Source organism: Scyliorhinus torazame, chromosome 3 (assembly GCF_047496885.1).
Source record: "Scyliorhinus torazame isolate Kashiwa2021f chromosome 3, sScyTor2.1, whole genome shotgun sequence".
NCBI lineage: Eukaryota > Metazoa > Chordata > Chondrichthyes > Carcharhiniformes > Scyliorhinidae > Scyliorhinus > Scyliorhinus torazame.
This window is the reverse complement of record NC_092709.1, coordinates 65,187,920-65,203,479: the sequence shown is the minus strand read 5'-3', so window position 1 is coordinate 65,203,479 and position 15,560 is coordinate 65,187,920. Positions and strand designations below refer to the sequence as shown.

General features: G+C 47.7%; 1 protein-coding gene across 10 annotated transcripts in view; it reads left to right on the top strand.

Annotated features, from left to right (window-relative positions):
• Positions 1 to 15,560, top strand: part of rapgef2b (Rap guanine nucleotide exchange factor 2b) — a 508,586-nt gene that overhangs the window by 398,067 nt on the left and 94,959 nt on the right. For all 10 annotated transcript variants that reach the window (XM_072495765.1, XM_072495762.1, XM_072495767.1 and 7 more), the window contains one exon: positions 11,792 to 12,032. In XM_072495765.1, the coding sequence (XP_072351866.1) occupies positions 11,792 to 12,032 (241 nt within the window). The remainder of the gene's footprint in view (positions 1 to 11,791; positions 12,033 to 15,560) is intronic.

Below are 15,560 nucleotides of genomic sequence, written 5' to 3'. Positions count from 1 at the left end.
CCACCACCAGGTGCTCCCTTCCTCTCGGGAGATCTGCCGCAGCCTCTGTCATGATATGCAAACATGCAGCCAATGAACACTCAGAATAGGACACAACCAATGGGCAGTCAGGACACTCAGAGGTGGCATCACCACAAGGGGGCATGACATAAACACTATAAAAGGAATGAGGCACCTACACCTTGCCTCTTTCCACAGACAGATATCTAGAGAGTTAGACAGGGTTGATCAGCAGCATCACACCCCAGCACGTGGCTTAGAGCAAGCTGGTACAGTTAGACTTAGTTACTACAGTTAGATTAGCAGAGAGTCAAATTCATCTGGGAACTGTGCTAATAGTTGAATAAACACGTTGAACTCATTTCAGAGTCTGGAGCATCCTTTAGTTAAGACTGAATCAAGTAGCAGCCTGTGTTATCCGAAGCAGCATAACACAACATGTTACCAGGAGTGACTGTTCAATCTATTTAGTTCAACTCAGCAAGATCCGTGACCACCAGCTACTGAGTACAGGCACAATGGACAAGATTCAGGCTCCTCATCAGCTCAGAACCACCGGCAATCTTAGTGCCAACTGGCGATCATTCAAGCAGAAATTTCAACTATACGTGGAAGCATCCGACCTCAATGGCGCGACCGATGCGTGGAAGATAGCTCTTCTACTCACCACTGCGGGTGACCATGCGATAGAGATCTTCAACTCCTGTCACTTTTCCGAAGGGCAGGACAAAATGAAGTACCAAACCATCCTGGACAAATTCGACAGCCACTGCGAGGTGGACACCAACGAAATCTTCGAGCGCTACACCTTCAAGCAGAGGATGCAAGGTAAAGAAGAATCCTTCAACTCCTTTCTAACTAACCTGAGACTGCTAGCGCAATCCTGCAACTTCGGTGATATCACTGACTCCATGATCAGAGACCAAATCATTTTTGGAGTCCACCCTGATCCTCTGCGAGAGCAATTGTTGAAAATCAAGCACATGACCCTGCCAGTCGCGATTGAAACGTGTACTGTGCATGAGCACTCTAAAAATCGCTATTCACAGTACAAAACGGCAGAAAGTGAAAAACAAGCCTCCCACGAGGTGGAGAGTGTTCACGCCATCTCCCGGATGCAGCGCCTCCACATTGACGAAAGCGGCCATTTTGCGCGCTCTTCCCAGGGCCCGATGTATGTGCAATGCGATCGGGAACACGAAGCAGCCGAAAACCGCACTGCACAGGTGCAGACGTCCGAGAACCACACCGCGCATGCGCAACGACGCACTGAGCGTCATGACACCGACGTCATGATGTGTGCGAACTGCGGCACCGCCCATTTTTTTTTAAACTGCCCTGCAAGAGGCAAACGCTGTTTAAACTGTGGGAAACCAAACCACTATGCAGCCCTGTGTAGATCTGCACCACCAGTCAGGAGCCAGCGCTCCCAATTCCGACAGCGGCGCATCAGAAGTGTGCAACACCGAATGCATGACTCTGATCCAGTCAGTGCGAAGGATCCAGATGATGAATACCTAGACAACACTTACCGAGTGGGCATTATTACAAGTGCGAATACGCCACACCGGACACATCGCAAGTCAAATCATTACTGGCCGTGGATTCCGAGGACGAATGGCATGCAGTGATGAAGTTCAACCACTTCCCTATCCAGTTCAAACTGGACACGGGTGCCTCTGCCAACCTGATTTCGCAGGCGGACTTCAAGAGAATGAAGAAGCGCCCCACAATCCTTCCAGCTGCCTGCAAACTCCTGGATTACAATGGAAACGTAATCAAGGCACTGGGGTCCTGCCATCTGCAGGTGCCCAGCCAACACACCGAAGCAAGCTTACACTTCGAGATTGTTAAACCAGACAGGGCACCCCTGCTAGGTGCGCACGCCTGCAAGCAACTGAACCTCATTCAAAGGGTCTACACCACCACGCCATCCCATTTGGATCTTCAGGCCAGCATCGACGATATCCTAACCCAGTACCCAGATGTATTTAGCGGGATGTGCACGCTGCCATACGAGTACAAGATTCTACTCCGGCCTGATACCAAGACAGTGGTCCACGCACCACGACGAGCCCCTCCTCCACTGAGAGAGTGCCTGAAGGCAGAGCTCACGAGTCTACAACAAAAAAGCATCATCTCCAAGGTCACTGAACCAACCGACTAGGTCAGCTCGATGGTGTGCGTAAAGAAGCCTTCAGGGGACCTACGCATCTGCATTGACCCCAAGGATCTAAACAAAAACATTATGCGGGAACATTACCCCATCCCGAACATGGAAGAAATCACGAGTGAGATGGCACACGCGCGCTTCAAACAAAATTAGGTGCATCCCAAGGATTTTGGCAAATCCAACTTGAAGAATCCAGCAGAAGGCTCTGCACCTTCAACACGCCTTTTGGCAGGTTCTGCTACAACCGAAATGCCATTTGGCGTTATCTCGGCATCAGAGATTTTCCATCGCATCCTGGAACAGATGATGGAGGGAATAGAAGGAGTTTGTGTCTACGTTGACGATATCATAATCTGGTCCACAACCCCAGAGGAACATGTGTCGCGACTCAAGAAGGTATTCCGACGCATACATGAACATGGCCTCAAGCTAAACAGGTCCAAGTGCTGTTTTGGGACATCCACGCCGAAGTTCACGGGCGAACAAATTTCGCGACACGGTGTGCGCCCGAACACAGACAAAATTAAAGCCATTGAGGCAATGAAAGTCCCCGAGGACAAGAAGGCAGTACTGGACTTTCTGGGAATGGTCAATTTCCTTGGCAAGTTCATCCCGAATTTGGCCGCTCACACCACGGCCCTACGCAACCTGGTGAAAAATCAACCGCCTTTGAGTGGAAGGTGGAGCACCGAACAGAGTGGCTGGAGCTGAAAGCTGAGCTCACCACTGCATCCGTCCTTGCATTCTTTTACCCAGACTGAGAGACCAAGATATCCACAGATGCGAGTCAGGATGGCATTGGGGCGGTGTTGCTTCAAAGAGACGACATGTCATCCTGGGTACCAGTAGCATACGCGTCACAGGCAATGACACCCACTGAGACCAGATGTGCGCAGATTGGGAAGGAATGTTTAGGTCTTTTCACCTCAAATTTCATGATTATGTCTTTGGCTTGCCAACATTTATTTACTGTTGAGATGGATCATAGGCCTCTGGTCCACATCATCCAAAAGGACCTGAACGCCATGACTCCTCATTTACAGAGAATTCTGCTCAAACTCCGGAGGTATGATTTCAATTTGGTGTACACACCTGGCAAGGAGCTCATCATCGCCGATGCATTGGCCCGCTCCGTCAACTCACCCAGTAAACCACTGGAGATCATCCAGCACATTGAATTTCAGGGACAACTGTGTGCAAGCACTCTCCTGGCAACAGATGAGAAGATCATTCTCATCCGAGAAGAGGCGGCCAAAGACCCCCTGTTGCAGTGAGTCATCCACAACCTCAGCAATGGCTGGCAGAAAGAACAATGCCCTCAATTCTACAACGTCAAGGACGACCTGACGCTGATCGACGGCATCCTGCACAAGCTGGACAGGATAGTCCAGATACATCTCCAGAGCATGGTGCTGCGGCAGATTCATGAGGGACACCTGGACATAGAAATGTGCAGCAGGGCCCGGCATCAACCAGGACATCACGGACATGGTCCTGAACTGCGAAACCTGTCAGAGGTTCCAACCAGCGCAGAGCAAGGAGATTCTCCAACCACATGACCTAGAGACCTCTCCGTGGTCCAAGGTTGGCATTGACCTATTCCACGCGAATGGTCGCGACTATATCTTAATCATCGATTACTTTTCGAACTATCCTGAGGTGCTGAAGCTGCCGGGCCTCACCTCACTGACCGTCATCAAAGCGTGTAAAGAGACATTCTCACGGCATGGCATCCCGAAGCGAACACTGTCATGAGCGACAATGGCCCGTGCTTCCACAGTCGAGAATGGTCCACGTTTGCCAAGAGCTACAATTTCAGGCATGTCACCTCCAGTCCGCACTATCCGCAGTCCAATGGCAAAGTCGAAAAAGGGGTCCACGTCGTTAAGCAGCTCATCCGCAAGGCCTTGGACACCGCTTACGACATACACCTTGCACTACTTGCTTACCGGGCGACTCCCTTGTCCACTGACATGTCGCCAGCTCAACTGCTGATGAACAGGGACCTGCGGATGACTCTTCCAGTCATACACCTGCCCAACCTTGATCACCTCCCGGTGCTGCAGAAGAGGCAGCAGCTTCGCGACAGCCAGAAGCAGGGCTATGACGCACATGCCACCGATCTGGACGTGTTATCCCCGGCAGACACGGTCAGGATCAAGATACCGGATGGTAGGTGGTCTGCTCTGGCTGTCGTTGTTTGACAGGCTGCTCCCAGATCCTAGACATGCGTATGGCTGATGGCTCCATTGTGCGAAGGAATCGAAGGGCACTGTGAAAGGTTGCTTGCCCACAACCACTTTCCCCTCCATTTCCACATGTCGAATTGCCACCTCCAGACACCTCGAACCACGAGGCCACCAGTCATGCCTCCCACTCGCCTGTCAAGACACCGTCATCCTCTCCACCACCTCTCCGACGGACGACGAGGATCAGACGCAAGCCTCAGAGACTGGACTTATGAGCATTTGTTTTGTTTGTTTCGTTCCGTATTCCTCAGTCAGTCACATTGGACAGACACACATTCACATGTATATGCATCTAAAAAAAAGAAAAAGAAAGACAAAAGGAGGCGGGGGGGGGAAGATGTCATGATATGCAAACATGCAACCAATGAACACTCAGAATAGGACACAACCAATGGGCAGGCTAGACACTCAGAGGTGGCATCACCACAAGGGGGCATGACATAAACACTATAAAAGGGATGAGGCACTCACACGCTGCCTCTTTCCACAGACAGACATCTAGAGAGTTAGACGGGGCTGATCAGCATCACACCCCAGCACGTGGCTTAGAGCAAGCTGGTACAGTTAGACTGAGTGACTATAGTTAGATTAGCAGAGAGTCAAACTCATCTGAGAACTGTGTTAATAGTTCAATAAACACGTTGAACTCATTTCAGAGTCTGGAGCATCCTTTAGTTAAGACTGCATCAAGTAGCAGCCTGTGTTATCCGAAGCAGCATAACACAACAGCCTCACCCTTTTTACTCCCGTCCATCAGCTTGTCCGCTCAGTGGTAGCATCCCACTGGAAAACCGAGCCTTTTGGTCCTAACCTGTACAAGTCCACAGCTCCCGGCCCCTTGCCCTCGATGAGCCAGCAGGCATACCTCCGCAAGTACAGTTATCACCCCCCTTCCCCCAGTTTGCCTAAGTCCGTATTTTTGTGTCTTCCTGCATTATTTCCTCCCGAGTCCATTCTTCTACACAAACTCATTTGCTTCCTCTGGCATATTAAAGTAGTGTTCGCTGTCGTTGTGCATGACCCATATTCTTTCCAGGTATAACATGCCAAATCACACCATGTTTCCAAAGGGTGCAGCTTTGGCTGCATTAAATTCTGCCCAGCGCTTGGCCATTTGGGCTCCAATGTCTTGGTAAATGCAGATAGTGTGTCCTTTCCACTTTCATGACAGCATGTTCCTTGTCCACCTCAGGACCTGTTCCTTTTCTTGGTATTTGTGGAACTTCGCGATTATTGCCCATGTTTTTTGGTGGAGCGACCAGTGGGCCGGGTCTATTTCTGGAGGTTTGGCAAAGCCCTCTTCCCCAACCAGTTTTCCAAGCACCTTCGAGATAAATTCTGTTGGCTTCTACCCTCTCCGCCCTCTGGTAACCAAAGGTCCGAAGGTTCTGTCATCGGGACCTGTCATCCACCTTCCCCTTTAGCGTCTTCTGGGTTGCCACCAACCTTGTGGCCTCGAGTGAAGCAATCGGCTCGTCCTGGTTCGTGGCCCCTTTCTCCAGGTCTCGAACTGTTGCTTCTTGGTCCTCCAGTCAAAACTCCACCCTGTCCATCGCTCCCTTTATGGGGGTTAGCACGGCTTCTATTGCTGACTTCATTGCCACCATGAGATCCCCTTTTGCTGTCTCTCTGCCTTTGGAGTTCTGTTAAGATAAATTCCATCAGTTTCTCCGTTGATGACTGAGTCAGTGTTGGTGACCCCGCTGGGTCTGCCATGTTCCGGTCTGCGTTGCCATGCGGGGTCCAACTGTTCTGGGGTTGAGGTCTTTCTCTCTTTGTTTTTACTGGCCTTGCGGGCTGGCTGCTGATTCGCCGGCATCTCAATTGGGCGGGTTATAGCTGGAGGTTCAGTTGGTTCACTTTTACATGTTTTGGTGCCCGTTCAACCGGTTAAAAAGATCCAGCGAAAAGTTTCCAGGAGAGAGCCACCTTTTTAAAAAAATTATAAATTTAGTGTACCCAATTCATTTTTCCAATTAAGGGGCAATTTTAGCGTGGCCAATCCACCTAGCCTGCACATCTTTTGGGTTGTGGGGGTGAAACCCATGCAAACACGGGGAGAATGTGCAAACTCCACGGACAGTGACCCAGAGCCGGGATCGAACCTGGGACCTCAGCACCGTGAGGCAGCAGGGCTAACCCACTGCGCCACCGTGCTGCCAGAGAGCCACCTTTTCTGCGACTGCTCAGCTCATGGCCGCCACCGGAAGTCGAATCTAGCTTTTTATTCCAATTGTAACACCTCTTTTCAAGAAAGGAGGGAGATAAAGCAGGAAATTATAGACTAGTTAGCGAGTACTTTAAGAAACTAACAAGCAAGATGGATAATGGGGACCCAGTAGATATGTATATGGATTTCCAAAAGGCATTTGATCAGGTACTACATAAAACGACTTTTCCTCATTTCATCTCTGGCTCTTTTGCCAATCACCTTAAATCCGTGTCCTCTGGTTCTTGAATATTACGCCAGTGAGAACAGTTTCTCCCTATTTAATCTATCCAGCCTCCTCATGATTTTGAACACATGTTTCTAAGATTTGCTCTCAACTTCTTGCTTAGTAGAACAACCCCATCATCTCCAATCTAACCTCATAACTGAAATCCCTTATCTCTGAAACATTTCTTGTAATCTTTTCGACAACTTCCTTTATGCCTTGGACACTGAACTATTTGCAATCTATATTAATGGCTTGGATTATCTGATAACACAGGAAAGCAAGTTGTGAAGGGGACATAAGGGACTTATAGTTAAGTAAATGGGCAAAAATTTGGCCGATCACGTATCATGCGGGGAAAGTATGAGGTTGTCCACCTTGGCAGGAAGAACAGCGAAGCAGGTTATCATTTAAATTGAGAGAGGTTGCAAAATTCTGTGGTACAGAGAAATCTAGGAATGGTGATAACTACGCCATGGTGATGTGGCAATTGAGTCAGGTTGTCAATTTGCTACTGCTGCCTCATGGCACCGAGGACCCGGGTTCGATCCCGGCCCCGGGTCACTGTCTGTGTGGAGTTTGCACATTCTCCAAGTATCTGCGTGGGTCTCACCCCCACAACCCAAAAGATGTGCAGGGTAGGTGGATTGGTCATACTAAATTGCCCCTTAATTGGAGGTGAGAGGTGTTCTAGATTGCATCTTCACGGTACCCTCCTCAGATATCGCCCTCGAGCATAGAGGCTATGGACCTGTATCAAAAATAAGCTCGTGTGCAGGTAGAGCAAGTGAACGGGAAGACAAATTATGTTAGCCTTGGTTGCAAATGGAATGGATTATAAAAGTAGAGAATTGTTGCTCCAGCTGTACAGGGCCTTGGTTAGACCATATTGTGCAGTGGTACAGTGGTAATATCATTGGCCCAGTAATCTGGAGACCCAGGCTAATGCTCTGGAGACATAGGTTCAAATCCCGCCATGGCAGATGGTGGAATTTAAATGTAATTAATAAAATCTGGAATTGAAAGCTAATAATGATGACTATAAAACTACAAAGAACAAAGAAAAGTACAGCACAGGAACAGGCCTTCAGCCCTCCAAGCCAGCGTCGACCATGCTGCCTGTCTGACCAAAAACCTTCTGCACTTCCGGGGTCCATATCCCTCTATTCCCGTCCTATTCATGTATTTGTCAAGACTCCCCTTAAACGTCATATCATTGATTGTTGTAAAAACCCATCTGGTACACTGATTTCCTTTAGGGAAAGAAATCTGCTGCCCTCATATGGTCTGGCCTGCATTTGACCCCATATCCACGGCAACATAATTGACTCTTAACAACCTTCTTAACTGACCCGGTTAGCCACTCAGTGCAAGAACAATTATAGATGGGCAACAAATGCTAACTTTGCCAGCTATGCCCACATTCCAGAAAAAAAAGTACTGTGTATAGTTTTGGTCTCCTTAAAGGGAGGCTATACTTGCATTGGAAGTTGATTTTTGGAATGAAGGATTTGTCTTATGAGAAAATTTGAGCAGTTTAGGCCTATGCCCATTGGAGTGTCAGAAGAATGAGTTTGTCTTATTGCCACATATAAGATTCTGAGGGCCCTTGACAGGGTAGATGCTGGGTGGATGTTTAGTGCATAGTTAAAAATAAAGAGTCTCCCATTAAAGACTGAGATGAGGAAGAATCTTTTTCTCTTGAGTGTCACCAGACTTTGGAATTCTCTTCCCCAGAGAGCAGTGAAGACTGGGAATATATTCAAGGCTGAGTTAGTCCTATATTGATCGGCAAGGGTCATGAAAGACATGGTAGAAAATTTAGTTACAGCCACATCCAGATCAGCCATCGTCTTATTAAATGGCGGAGCAGACTCAAGTGGCCCAATGGCCTACTCCCACTCCTGTTTATTATGATCTTAGGATCTTATTCATTTATTAATTTAAATTCCACCAGCTGCCATGTTAGATTTGAATGCTCATCTCCAGAGCATTAGACCCGTCCTCTGGAATATTACTACTGCACTATGGTTCACGAGTGACCTCTGCCAGTGGTGCTCAGACTTTCCCTTTCTCATACATGAATTAACTTAAAGCCATTAGGTACAGTTAGTGTTACAGTAGTTGTATAATCATAGAAAATAGAATAGAATAGCATTTCTGAAATTGCTTTTTTCCTACCTTACAGCTGATTGTACAAGAAGGAAAGTTCAAAAATTACTTGTATAACAACCCTAACCTTGTCAAAATAATTACTGCAGCCATCTTGACATCCTGGTTGGAAGGGAATATGCTAACAATGTTCTTTTATACCCCTGACTGATATTTATTCTCACTTGCTCCATTGTCGGTCTCAAATAAAAGGGATTGAATGGTCTATCCAGTTGCCTATAGACATTACTACATAGTACCCTGGTATTCTGAAATCAATATTCAAGAACGATGTGATGGTTAAATGGAAATCTTACAGTAATGTAGTAAAATAGTTTTTGTGAGATGCAAGGAAGCTGATAGAAGAGAAGCTTTGCTATGACGTGTACTTTTGGTTCAGGTTAAAAGGTTGTGATTGCCAGGATCAGCCAGTAAAGTAGAACAATAATAGTTCTTCGCTAATGTTTTTTCTCTGCAAGCAGTTGGCTATATCTATCCAATATCCCACCTCGCAGAGAAAATCAAATCGAGAGTAAAAAATTACTCTACTTGTCAATAATATAACCTTTCAGATTCTAAGAATAATTTCATAATCTGACACTTCCCATAAGCAGCACTACTAACAGTGAGTGCATTTCAGGAAACCACAGACACATGGTGCATGATTTTCCAAGTGGCATGCTCTGTTTGAGTGCTAAATCATGGAATTAGCCTGTATGTTCTTCCGGTGACTATGACCTCAACTCAGCTCTTTGTTATCTTACAAACTTTTATCTACCTTGTTATCCTTCATCTGCAAAAGCATTTGACAAATTTTAAGTTGCCATGACCTTCTTAAATTTAGATGATTTCACCTGTGTGGTTAAAAGCAGTTTTACTAAACGCAGATCATAATGTGCATGATGCTAAAACTCAAAGGAGGTACCGCAAAAAACTATTAGCAAATTTTAGTTGACTGGGTTTATTTATGATCAGCAGCAAAGGAATGGCACTCACCATTCATTAAATTTACACTACTCTCACATATTTGTGGATTTCTGACAGCAATTTATAGTTATTTGGAGATTAGTGGGGCATCCTCTACAGGGAGCTGTGACGTGTGGGTGAGGCAAGCAGCAGCATGTCTCTTCATCCAATAGGTTTAGAGGATCATTGCTGAGATACGTGGTCTAAAGCAGGAAATATCATAGAATTTTATCATAGAATTTACAGTGCAGAAGCCCATCGAGTCTACACCGGCTCTTGGAAAGAGCACCCTACCCAAGGTCAACACCTCCACCCTATCCCCATAACCCAGTAACCCCACCCAACACTAAGGGCAATTTTGGACACAAAGGGCAATTTATCATGGCCAATCCACCTAACCTGCACATTTTTGGACTGTGGGAGGAAACCGGAGCACCCGGAGGAAACCCACGCACACACGGGGAGGATGTGCAGACTCCGCACAGACAGTGGCCCAAGCCGGAATCGAACCTGGGACACAGGAGCTGTGAAGCAATTGTGCTATCCACAATGCTACTATGCTGCCCCTAAATATAAATTAGGATATCTATACCAATGTAAAATAATCCACAGAAAGTGAAATAAAGTGAGAGAAAGAATTTGGAAAGGCATTTAGAGAAATACTAGAGATAGAAGGAAAAAGATTTTAATAAGTTTTAAAAACAATTCACGGCAATGACATTCTGCATTTGTAAATTTTCAGTGCCAGACAAGTTGTTTAGCAGTAACAAAGATTTATCTTGCTGTTAAATATTCACTTGCACCTGAATGCACAGGCCCCAACTGTTTCTGACTTGTTTAGTTGATTAAGTGGCTAAATTCAGAAATTTCAACTCTATGTACATTAGCAGAGTCTACTGCCGTGGTAAAACTTGGGGAGGAGCAGGGAAAATAGGACAGAAAGTTTCATGTGCTGTTGACACTAAGGTTAGAATTTTATGTTCTCTGCCAGCTGGTTTGCAGTTTGTGGGGGCTCATAAAGTTCCTCGGATGACCGGCCTGCCCACCCGTACCCCAATTGAGGCCCTTAAGTGGTCAATTAATGTCCATTTAAGGACTGTTTAAAGATGGCGGAAGCAGCACAGCAGTTGGTGCAGAAAATGGTGACCGGGACCCCAAGCTTGCCCTGGCTGCTGCTAATTACTCTAAACCCTGTCTGGCTACCTTCTGGGTATGTGCTCGGGTGGAGCTGACTCCTCCAACTTCTGGAAAAATCCCAATGGCTGTTGAAAGCTTCAAGGGTCTTGTGGCATCATCTCAGGCTAGATATTACAGACAAATAATTGTAAAGTATGCCCTGAGAAACACACTTTGTGGCCACAGAAATTGTGATGTGGTTTTACATTGGCAAGGTCATTAACCAAAGACGCCTGATTGGATATAATGTCTGAACGTTACCCTGTGTTGGACCAGCATTCATTTGTAAATGAATAATATTCCCACCCAACCTCAATTTTCAGGCTGACGGAAGGAGTTCGGGGACAAGGAAAGTAACCCTGCTCAGGACTCTGGTAGAAATAACAGCTAAATTATGCATTTTTATTGAATATGTAGTCCCACTACCTCACTGTGCCTTTAACTTACAAGTTGATATAGTCTTTGTCTAATAAACAAGAAGAAAACACTAATATTGTTGTCTAATGTACAATATTGTAGGCTTGATGAACCAGCTGTTGTGTTCCTGCCGATTGATTTTCTATCTTTGTACAATCTTAATAATAAGTAGTCTTCCTTTAGTCTAGCCATATATTAATTTTACTTTGGGTTTTTTTTAACAGAGCTACCAGATCAAGTTTTAAGAGTTTTCAAGGCAGACCAACAAAGTCGCTACTTAATGATCAGCAGAGATACTACTGCAAAAGAAGTGGTAATTCAGGCTCTTCGAGAATTTGCAGTGACTGCTGCTCCTGAATCGTACTCACTATGTGAAGTCTCCGTCACTCCTGAAGGTGTTATCAAACAAAGACGACTTCCAGATCAGCTGTCGAAGCTTGCTGACCGAATTCAACTTAGTGGCAGGTAAAGAAGATTAAATTGCAAAAATCTATTCTTTCAAGGAAAGCAATAAGATGAGCTTACCTTGCTTTGCATTTTACATTCAGAAAACATCACGTTTGAAGTTAAATTTAGGCATTATCTATAGGGGCAATACATGCAAGCATTGCAGCAAGTCGACCTCTGGGTCAAATAGGTCATCACCTTAGTGAATTCCTTTTCATTTAAAAAAAAATTAATTTTCTCAAGTTTTCTTTTCCTCAAGTTAGTTATTTTGTTCCCACCCATCTGTTCAGGGGCTGACCATTGTTAGATGCTTGGAAGCTCATGGAATCATTTACTTCCTGATATTTTGGGCCTGCCCTTCATGCAATTCAAACTCAGTTTGGGAAATCACCATGGAGAAGGTTGTCAACATCAGACAACCTATTGCTACACCTCCATCCCACATCAGGATGGCCTGAAAGCTCTTCGATTCTTTCTCGAAAAGAGGCCTGGACAATTCACATCCACTACCACTCTCCTCCGTCTGGCTGAACTCGTTCTATCTCTCAACAACTTTTCCTTTAACTCATCTCACTTTCTCCAAATCAAAGGTGTAGCAATGGGTACTCGCATGGGTCCTAGGTACGCTTGCCTTTTTATGGGGTATGTGGAACATTCCTTGTTCCAGGCCTATCCGGGCCCCCTCCCACAACTCCTTTACCGATACATTGATGACTATTTTGGTGCCGCGTCATGCTCTTGCCCGGACCTGGAAAAATTTATCAACTTCGCTTCCAGTTTCCACTCCTCCATCACTTTCTCCTGGTCCATCTCAGACACTTCTCTTCCCTTCCTTGATCTTTCTGTCTCCATTTACGGCAATAGACTATCCACTAATATCCACTACAAGCCCACTGACTCCTACAACTATCTGGACTACCGTTCTTTGCACCCTACACCCTGTAAGGACTCCATCCCTTTCTCTCAGCTCCTTCGCCTCCGTCGCATTTGTTCCAATGATGCCACTTTCCAAAATGGTGCTTCGAAAATTTGTTCCTTCTTCCTCAACCGTGATTTCCCACCTACAGTTGTGGACAGGGCCCTCAACAGTGTGCGGTCCATCTCACGCGCCACTACCCTCGCCCCCTCCACTCCCTCCCAGAACAAGGATAGAGTACCCCTCGTTCTCACATTTCATCCCACCAGCCTCCGTATGCAAAGCATAATCCTCCGCCATTTTTGCCAACTCCAGCGTGATGCCACCACCAAACACATCTTCCCTTCACTCCCTCTGTCAGCATTCCACAGAGACCATTCCCTCCGAGACAATCTAGTCCACGCCTCCACCATACGCAATATCTCTCCCATCATCCATGGCACCTTCCCATGCAATCGCAGAAGGTGTAACACCTGCCTCTTTACCTCTTCCATGCTTAACATCCCAGGCCCAAAACATTCATTCCAGTTTAAGCAGTGTTTCACTTGCATCTCTTCCAATTTGGTCAACTACATTCGGTGCTCCAAATGTGATTTCCTCGATATCGGAGAGACCAAACGCAGACTGGGTGATCGCTTTGCTGAGCATCTTCGGTCTGTGCGCATTCAGGACCCTGACCTTCCTGTTGCTTGCCATTTTAACAGAAGATCCTGCTCCCACGCCCACATGTCTGTTCTTGGCCTGCTGCAATGTTCCAGTGAAGCTCAACGCAAACTGGAGGAACAACATCTCATCTTCCGGTTAGGCATGCTACAGCCTTCCGGCCTGAACATCGAATTCAACAACTTCAGATGATCAGCTCTACCCCACCTCGACCCATTTGTTTTCATCCCATTTCATTTTAACTGTCTTTTACCGACTTCTGGTTGCGGCTATGCGGAGCTAAGCCGCACGATTTGGCAGCTCCCGCGAACACGGACTTTCGGGCTCGCTAGAAGAGCCCCAACGGAACTTTTTTTACAGCCAACCCGTGGGGAAGAGAGGAGAGAGGTCCCCTACTAACTTGTATGGACCGGACCCGCAGCGAAACGGCCAAAATAGTGGCATTGGAGCAGTGGGAGAAGAGAGGGAAAATAAGCAAAATGGCGGCGGCCGGGGACAAAGAGGAGATGCAGGAATTCATCAAGCGCTGCTTCAAGGAGCTGCATAAGGAAATGGTGGCGCCTATGCTGGCAATAATTGAAGGACTTGGGGCAACCCAGAAAGCCCACGAGGTAAAGATCCAGGAGATCCAGGAAAAAGTGAGTGAGAATGAGGACGAGCTCTTGGGCCTGGCGGTGAGAGTGGAGCGGCACGAGGCGCTACACAAGACGTGGGCGGGAAGACTCGAAGACCTGGAGAACAGGTCGAGGAGAAATAATCTGAGGATCCTGGGTCTCCCAGAAGGGGTGGAGGGGGCCGATGCCGCGGCATATGCGGGCACAATGATCGGGACGGTGATGGGCGCGGAGGCCCCCCCCCGAGGTTGCTGGAGCAGGAAGGGGTGCACCGGGTGCTGGCGAGGAAGCCCAAGGCAAATGAGCCGCCAAGGGCGATGGTGGTGAGATTTCACCGGTTTACGGACAGAGAGAGGGTCCTGAAATGGGCCAAGAAGGAGCGGAGCAGCAAGTGGGACAATGCAGAGATCAGAATATACCCGGACTGGAGCACGGAGGTCGCTAAGCGGAGAGCGGGTTTCAACCGGGCCAAAGCGGTGCTGCATCGGAAAGGAGTGAAATTTGGAATGTTGCAGCCAGCGCGACTGTGGGTGACACATAATGGCCAACACCACTACTTTGAAACGCCCGAAGAGGCGTGAACCTTTATACTAACTGAAAAGTTGGACTCTAATTGAGGGTTTCTAAGGGTGGGGGGGTGTTTGAGGGTTGAAGTATGATGGTTGTTGTATTTAGGGGGTCAATCACGCGCAGGAAAAGTTATATGGGCTGGGGGAGAGAGACAAGGCCGCGACAGGAGCAGCGCCAGAGGGGGCGGGGCAGGCTTTGGAAAGCACGGGGTTCTTTTCCCGTGCGCGGGAAGAAAGGCGGAAAGGGGAACGAAGGACCGTATATTGATTGGGAGACTCCCACATGGGGGGGGTCAAAGGGATGGCGGGGGAAGCCGGGGCCAGCAGGTGTCAGCTGACTTATGGGAGTGATATGGGGGGGGGAGCAAAAAAGCTAGACCGGGATCTAGCTGGGGGGGGGGGGAGGGTTGCTGCTGCACTGGTCGAAATGGAATGGGACACAGAAGAGGTGGTCGGGACGGAGGTCCCCCGGCTGGGGGACTGGAGGGTGAGGGAGACGCGGACACGGGATTGGCCCAGAAAAGGAGATGGCTAGTCGGCGTTGGGGGGGGGGGGGGGGGGGAGAGCCCCTCCAATCCGGCTGATAACGTGGAACGTGAGGGGCCTGAATGGGCCGGTGAAGAGGGCTCGAGTGTTCGCGCACTTGGAGGGACTGAAGGCAGACGTGGCTATGCTCCAAGAGACACACCTGAAGGTGGTGGACCAGGTTAGGTTAAGAAGGGGATGGGCAGGACAGGTATTTCACTCGGGACTGGACGCGAAAAATAGAGGGGTGGCAATTCTG